At 43.9% G+C, this 7,679-nt stretch overlaps 1 protein-coding gene and 1 long non-coding RNA gene across 3 annotated transcripts in view; one reads left to right on the forward strand and one right to left on the reverse strand.

Moving 5' to 3' along the window:
• The window catches only part of GRHL2 (grainyhead-like 2 (Drosophila)), a 171,783-nt gene extending 170,933 nt beyond the window's left edge, over nt 1-850 (reverse strand). The window contains exon 1 of one of the 2 annotated variants that reach the window (XM_010863509.1): nt 716-850. Coding sequence is in view for 1 of the 2 variants with exons in the window: in XM_010863508.1 (XP_010861810.1) it covers nt 513-532 (20 nt within the window). In the remaining variant the exon portion in view is untranslated. Of the gene's footprint in view, nt 1-512; nt 574-715 lie in introns of those variants that run through there. The other variant, XM_010863508.1, reaches the window with a different exon arrangement.
• Nucleotides 610-7,679, forward strand: part of LOC105005488 — a 30,627-nt gene continuing 23,557 nt past the window's right edge. Inside the window, exon 1 of the long non-coding RNA XR_827328.1 lies at nt 610-654. This is a non-coding gene — a long non-coding RNA (uncharacterized LOC105005488). The remainder of the gene's footprint in view (nt 655-7,679) is intronic.

Below are 7,679 nucleotides of genomic sequence, written 5' to 3' on the forward strand. Positions count from 1 at the left end.
GAAGATGGCCGTTTCTGCTTTCAGGATAAAGGCTCTTTGTTGCTCTCACACAAAAGCCGCCAAGACGCGCTTTTCCAGCAGGCCCTTTGGGCAAATCGAAGGAACGCAGCTGAATTTTCCAAATGGCCCTCGGAGCCCGAAGCGGTGGGAGCAACTAAAAGAGAGGGGGAATAAGAGGCCTCCCGCCCTCTTCTACCGAAACCTCTGCCAATATCCAAGGATTCGTCCTGGGAGACCGGGGCTGAGATCATTCGTAAAGGGAGGAAGGAAAGAGGAAAACCTACTTTTACTATCAAGGCCCAAAGGGGATATTAAACATTCACATTCTTTCAGGGTTTCTCCCCTTAACCAGGGTAGAAACATAATCTGGAAAAGTCTGGATACACCAAAAAGAAAAAGAAAGAAAAAAAAAAAAAATACCAACAATAGCAACTTAAAAAAAAAAAACAACAAACCAGTTGCCATCAGCCCAAAGTGGTAGTAGCAGCAGCCGGCGCGTGTGATCCACTTACTTGTCCGACTCTTGTGACATGTTTGATCCAATGAACTCGCTCCCCTTTTCCTGGAGCCTCAGCCTCTGGTGAAACTGGACTTTCAAGTCTGTGCAGGTGAAGGTGTGTGAGAGCGCCCGAGATGGCAGAACAAGAGCTACAGGTAATTCTGCTTTTCCGTCCCCCCTCACCACTCTCGCTCGCTCGCCCGCTCGCGCCCTCACCTAGCCGGAAAGGTGGGATAAGGGGGGGGCCCCCTCACATGGGGCCCGAGCTCGGAGGCGGCCGGGCGGCGCGGAGTCCCTCCCGAATCGTGGCAATGGGCAGCCACAGAGCAGAAAGTGGCGGACTTGGGCGGCCACAGGTAACTTTCTCGCAAGGAGCTGAATTCTTTCACTAAAGGGTACGAGCCCGAGGGACGAGCTGCGCGGTGATTGGCTGCGGGGCTCCCTCAGGTGAGCTGCCATTGGCAGAGGCGCGCTCAGGTAAGGCCCTTCTCCAAGTGCAGGTAACTCACTCCGAAGTTTACCTGAGTGGAGCGGCGGCACGCTTGCAGCCCAGCGGCGAGCCGTGGGAGCTGAGGGTCGGTGCTTGGAGCAGACTTCGTGCTACGTTTCCCTTCTTCCCGGGGACCGGCCTGGGGTGAGGGGTTGGGGGACTTTGAAGGAGAGAAGTTAACCAGGAAAAAAAACTACAACACCTGCAACCACTAGGCATTGTGGGTCGAACGGAAGGACTAAGGAGAGCTGAACTCGGGTGTCCCAAGCCAACCGGAATCAAATGCGCAGCACAACCACGAGGCTTTTAATACCCACGTTAAGAGGACAGTGTTGGACAGTGTCAGAAGAACACGGGACTGAAGTTTACGTTGTGCTCCGAGGGGGCGAAAAGCGCAAAGATCGCCAAGTCTGTTACGTAATTGCATTTTTAACATTCTTATCCACAACAAACAACATGTCATGTCCCAATGTGTAAAAGATACGGTAGACGGCTAGACTTATAAATAGATAAGCAGACACGACTTAGCGACTGAACAGCAGCAGCAGCATCCTTTCTTCACCTCGGCGGGTAGGGAGTGGCTGATTTTGATGGGATGAAGAAATTTGGTTGAACAGACACTCAAAGGGCTCAAGCGCACCTCTTCCATCTCAATTCTGCAGCCCAGGATTGCAGAGCTGCAAACGACTGAATCCCTTCCATAAACCTATTGTCATTTGACGTTTCCAGGCAGGCATCAACATTTACATTGTAATTCAATAGAAGCAGCAGCTACAAAGGTGCTTTATCCTTCCAGCTTAATATGGTTGCTACGGAAACAATTCAGGATGAAACTGACTTTTTGCAGTTTTGTTGCCCCTGGTTGAGAGCAGCGAATTTGCAAAACTGTAATTTATAACCAATTCTTCCAATGAGTACTTGTGTAAATTCTGACAGTAATCTAGCCCATGCATATTAATTGTAGAAATAAAGAGGGCATGAAAATTTTATTATAATTTATTTCGAGTTATTACTACGTTGGCAGAGATGAAACAACTCCCATTTTAATCTGTATGGATCATATATTTCCTGCACATGACATTATGAGGCAAGATTTGGCAGCTCCATGTTTCATTCTCAACAAATGAATTTCAGGATTTTTTTCTTTTTAAATACAATATAAGCATGCACACTATCGTTTTTAAGATAATACAATACTTTAAGGTAATGCAATACCTACTTTCATGTACCTTCTTAACCTCCTGTCTAGAGGCTACCAAATTCCACTTTTAGCTGTCTATTCTGTCATTACCTTCCTATTTCTAGTAATTTACGCAGCTATCCCTTGATTTATCAATTTTGATAACAGGTGCTTTGACCACCTGTTGCCTTAGATAAGGACTTAGCTCTTTCAAACCTTGTCCAGTTTCATCTTCCACCATTCTTCCAATGTATCTCTTTCACAGCTTAGGCACAGCAAGTAGTCAGTGAGTGTGCAAATACTAGTCACAACAGAACCACCTACTGTACTACGCTTGTTTTCTTATTTTTAAAACAAATTTTTATCTATTTACTTAGTTTGTGATGTTTCCAATCTGATATTTTTTTTCTACAACATGTCTATCAAATGACTGTCATATTTATTTTTCAAATGATCAGTCAATCCTACCCCCTACACCCCCAAACATCCCTCCGAAAGTCCACTGCCCTTTTGTTCCAATGGAGATGAGTTCCTCTTTGGACCTGCTATTCAGTTGTCATCTTGGGACAATCCGTCATCTCCAGAGTAAGAGCCCCATTTCTCTGACTTTTTGCTTGGTTTGCTGCTTTATTTTTTCCATGGCATATGTTCCAGTAGTAGCCCAAGAATGGGTTCAGAAGGTAAAACTTATTCAACTTTCTTTTTTTTCCCCAATTCTTTCTTTTGAAGGAGTTTGACCAAGTGTCGAATTCTAAGTTGAAATTTTTCGTTCATAAGTTCATAAAAATTTCTCTTTTATCTTCTAGCAGCCAGTGTTGCCACTGAGAATTCTGACGCCATCCTGATTCCCGTTCCTTTGTGACCTAGAATTTTTCTTCCTAAAAACTCATAGAATAATCTCTTTATCTCTGATATTCTGAGATTTCATAATTATGTGCCTTGGTTACCTAATATTCTGAAATGTCAGTATGTTGGAGGCTTTCATCAAATGTTTGCAAACCTTTGACTGTCGCTTCATACTTAAGAATGAGATGTTAAAACCCCTCTGGAAACTAGACACAGGGGTGGGAGGAAGGGTTCTTGCTCATTGATGGGCTTGCCGTGTGGTGATCGTGTTCAAAGTTCATCTTTCCTTAGGAAGATTCCCAAATATCAGAAACGAGATGTCTTTTCTTATGGGCTCTTCAGCATCTCAAGAGAAGTATCTGCCATCCCTTGACTTAGGGTACGTTCACCTGGCTGCTGGTATTCTCAGAACAGGTCAGAAGAGATCCAGAGCAGCCACTGCTCAGTATGCAGTCTCTGTCTTTCCTGTAGGCGCTTTACTCCTGCTCTTCTTTCTGCCGGATGAACAAGCCTCTCTCCTGTATTTCCTACTGTCATTGTAATCCCCTGGCTGCAAGACGTGGGACAGGGGACCTGAGGATCTAACAAATTCAAACATCTGCACTCACTCAGCTCTCAGCCTCTCGCCTCTGTCTCACTTCTGGGATCCTGCGCCCTCTCCTCAGCATCTCTCTCATGACCTCTGGCATCTCCAAGACCTGGCCCAATCTGGTGTTTTATAGAAGAATCTCTTGGGCTGTTTCTATACTGACCTCTAGGATGTCATTAGAGTAGCTTCTGAAGTTCTGTTAAACCAGTTTCCACTCTGCCGTTCATCCCCATCTTCCAGAATTGTGTTGAGATATATCTTGTGCAGATGACTCCACCTCCATCCTCTTTGTCCCTGTGAATTTATCCTCTTACTTTCCTTTACTGTCCTTTTCAGGAGATAATGAACATAAACAAGTATGGGTCAATCTGACATCTTTAATCTGAAGCCATTTCCAAAACCATCCCAAAACTTTTACCAAACTGTTCCAAATTTGTTTATGCAAACAAAACTAGAATTTATGAGCAAACCTTGCCTTTTTTTGGTCAATGGTGCTCAAGATTCCCTTCTTTCTCACCAATATCTAACAACTCAGCCTTGACTACATTGCTTAGTATGCCCTGTTTGACTACCCACTGCTATATTGTTTGGTTAGATTCATGAAGGAGAAGATCCTCGTGAACAATTTAAAATCATCAACCATGAAGTTAACTCTGTTACCCAATTGAAGTTTTTTTTTTTTAATTTTTCTTTCTTTTTAAACTTTTAATTTTGTATTAACATTGGGGTATTAACAATGTTGTGATAGTTTCAGGTGAACAGTGAAGAGACTCAGCCATACGTATACTATTTATTTATTTACTTATTTTTGACTGTGCTGGATCTTCATTGCTGCACAGGATTTTCTCTAGTTGCAGGGGTTGGCTGGGGGCTGTCTACTCTTTGTTGCAGTGCTTGGGCTTCTCACTGCGGTGGCTTCTCTTGTGGAGGAACACAGGCTCCAGGGCACATGGGCTTCAGTAATTCCCGTGTGTGGGCTCAGTAGCTGCGGCTCCTGGGCTCTGGAGTACAGGCTCAAGTCGCTCGGGCTTAGTTGCTTCAAGGCATGTGGAATCTTCCGAGACCAGGGATCAAACCCATGTCTCCTGCATTGGCAGGCATATTCTTTACATTGAGCCACCAAGGAAGCCCCAGGTTACCCAATTGTTTTGATTCTGTTGGCAAAATAGTTCCAAGTGACTATGAAACCTTGCCACACCCAACATGAGAATGTACTTCTCTCTCTTTCTCAAACATCTTTCTCCGTAAACTCTTAAGTGCAGCAGTCGTTCCCAATGTGAGATCCCTGGACAGACCATCGACATCAGATTACCTGGGAGCTTGTGAAAAATGCAAATTCACCAACTCACCCCAGGCCTCCAGAAACTCATGGAGGTGGACAGCAGACTGTGTGTCTAGCAAGTCCTCCAGGTGATTCTGATGCACGTTAGAGTTTGAAACGCATCAGTACCGAATGCTGACAGGAAGAAGTAGCACCTCAGTAGCCATTGAAAGCCATCATTGTAAATTATGCCGAATTTGGAGTTTTCCAGCAACTTGTAGCAACCATGGGGTAGGCAGTCGATTTTACCCGTCTGGATTGTTTTATTCCTAATCTAGTGACTGTTTATATAATGGTTGACCATTATTCTCAATTGGAGCAGTTCAAGCTGGTTTTAGAAAAGGCAGAGGAACCAGAGACCAAATTGCCAACATCCGCTGGATCATGGAAAAAGCAAGAGAGTTCCAGAAAAACATCTATTTCTGCTTTATTGACTATGCCAAAGCCTTTGACTGTGTGGATCACAATAAACTGTGGGAAATTCTGAAAGAGATGGGAATACCAGACCACCTGATCTGCCTCTTGAGAAATTTGTATGCAGGTCAGGAAGCAACAGTTAGAACTGACCATGGAACAACAGACTGGTTCCAAATAGGAAAAGGAGTACGTCAAGGCTGTATATTGTCACCATGTTTATTTAACTTATATGCAGAGTATATCATGAGAAACACTGGACTGGAAGAAACACAAGCTGGAATCAAGATTGCCGGGAGAAATATCAATAACCTCAGATATGCAGATGACACCACCCTTATGGGAGAAAGTGAAGAGGAGCTAAAAAGCCTCTTGATGAAAGTGAAAGTGGAGAGTGAAGAAGTTGGCTTAAAGCTCAGTGTTCAGAAAACGAAGATCATGGCATCTGGTCCCACCACTTCATGGGAAATAGATGGGGAAACAGTGGAAACAGTGTCAGACTTTATTTTTCTGGGCTCCAAAATCACTGCAGATGGTGACTGCAGCCATGAAATTAAAAGACACTTACTCCTTGGAAGGAAAGTTATGACCAACCTAGATAGCATATTCAAAAGCAGAGACATTACCTTGCCAACAAAGGTTCGTCTAGTCAAGGCTATGGTTTTTCCTGTGGTCATGTATGGATGTGAGAGTTGGACTGTGAAGAAGGCTGAGCGCCGAAGAATTGATGCCTTTGAACTGTGGTGTTGGAGAAGACTCTTGAGAGTCCCTTGGACTGCAAGGAGATCCAACCAGTCCATTCTGAAGGAGATCAGCCCTGGGATTTCTTTGGAAGGAATGATGCTAAAGCTGAAACTCCAGTACTTTGGCCACCTCATGCAAAGAGTTGACTCATTGGGAAAGACTCTGATGCTGGGAGGGATTGGGGGCAAGAGGAGAAGGGGACGACAGAAAATGAGATGGTTGGATGGCATCACTGACTCGATGGACGTGAGTCTGAGTGAACTCCGGGAGTTGGTGATGGACAGGGAGGCCTGGCGTGCTGCGATTCATGGGGTCGCAAAGAGTCGGACACGACTGAGTGACTGATCTGATCTCATCTGATCTGAGTGCATTTTTTTAAAACAGCGTGTGATCTGCTACATTATTTGTCATACCTTTAGGAATTTCAGCATAGGTTAGTATTTGATGTCATTTTATGTGGCCACAACAAAGTAAATTCTCATGTAAAAAGCTAGCAATAAGAAAAAGCTAGTGTTTTTAAACTATTCCATTTATGAGATTAAAGTTTTAGTTAAATTTCTAGTGGAGAAAAACTTCTATTATCATTTTAGTGTTTACTTCTGTTATCATTTTAATGGTGATTTTTAGCATCTATTATAATGGCCAATGCCATTTTCCTAAATTAAAACTTTAGTATTTGATACCAAATTGTTACTTTATTATGTCTTTTTTTTTCCCTCAGTTGTTTTGGCTCCGCAAAAATCAGTAGATGCTACCCCATAGCCAACTCATCCCCATAGTGCCCTGAGTGAAGACAAGTCTGTTTAGATGTATGATGTATTAAAACCCACTACCTAAGGCTGCAGGGAGTGAGAACAGCCATCAGATGTTAAATCTCTTATAATGAGATGTGGGGAGAAGAATGCCGCTTCTGTGCCATCTGGGCAGAAATACCAAGTTTGTTTTTAAATCGTATGTATATACATATATATAATTTATATATATATGAGATCAGATCAGTCACTCAGTTGTGTCCGACTGTTTGCGACCCCATGAATCACAGCACGCCAGGCCTCCCTGTCCATCACCAACTCCCGGAGTTCACTCAGACTCACGTCCATCAAGTCAGTGATGCCATCCAGCCATCTCATCCTTTGTCGTCCCCTTCTCCTCCTGCCCCCAATCCCTCCCAGCATCAGAGTCTTTCCCAATGAGTCAACTCTTCCCATGAGGTGGCCAAGTACTGGAGTTTCAGCTTTAGCATCATTCCTTCCAAAGAAATCCCAGGGCTGATCTCCTTTAGAATGGACTGGTTGGATCTCCTTGCAGTCCAAGGGACTCTCAAGAGTCTTCTCCAACACCACAGTTCAAAGGCATCAATTCTTCAGCGCTCAGCCTTCTTCACAGTCCAACTCTCACATCCATACATGACCACAGGAAAAACCATAGCCTTGACTAGACGAACCTTTGTTGGCAAGGTAATGTCTCTGCTTTTGAATATGCTATCTAGGTTGGTCATAACTTTCCTTCCAAGGAGTAAGTGTCTTTTAATTTCATGGCTGCAGTCACCATCTGCAGTGATTTTGGAGCCCAGAAAAATAAAGTCTGACACTGTTT

The sequence above is a fragment of the Bison bison genome, unplaced genomic scaffold (assembly GCF_000754665.1).
Source record: "Bison bison bison isolate TAMUID 2011002044 unplaced genomic scaffold, Bison_UMD1.0 scf7180017864491, whole genome shotgun sequence".
NCBI classification, from domain to species: domain Eukaryota; kingdom Metazoa; phylum Chordata; class Mammalia; order Artiodactyla; family Bovidae; genus Bison; species Bison bison.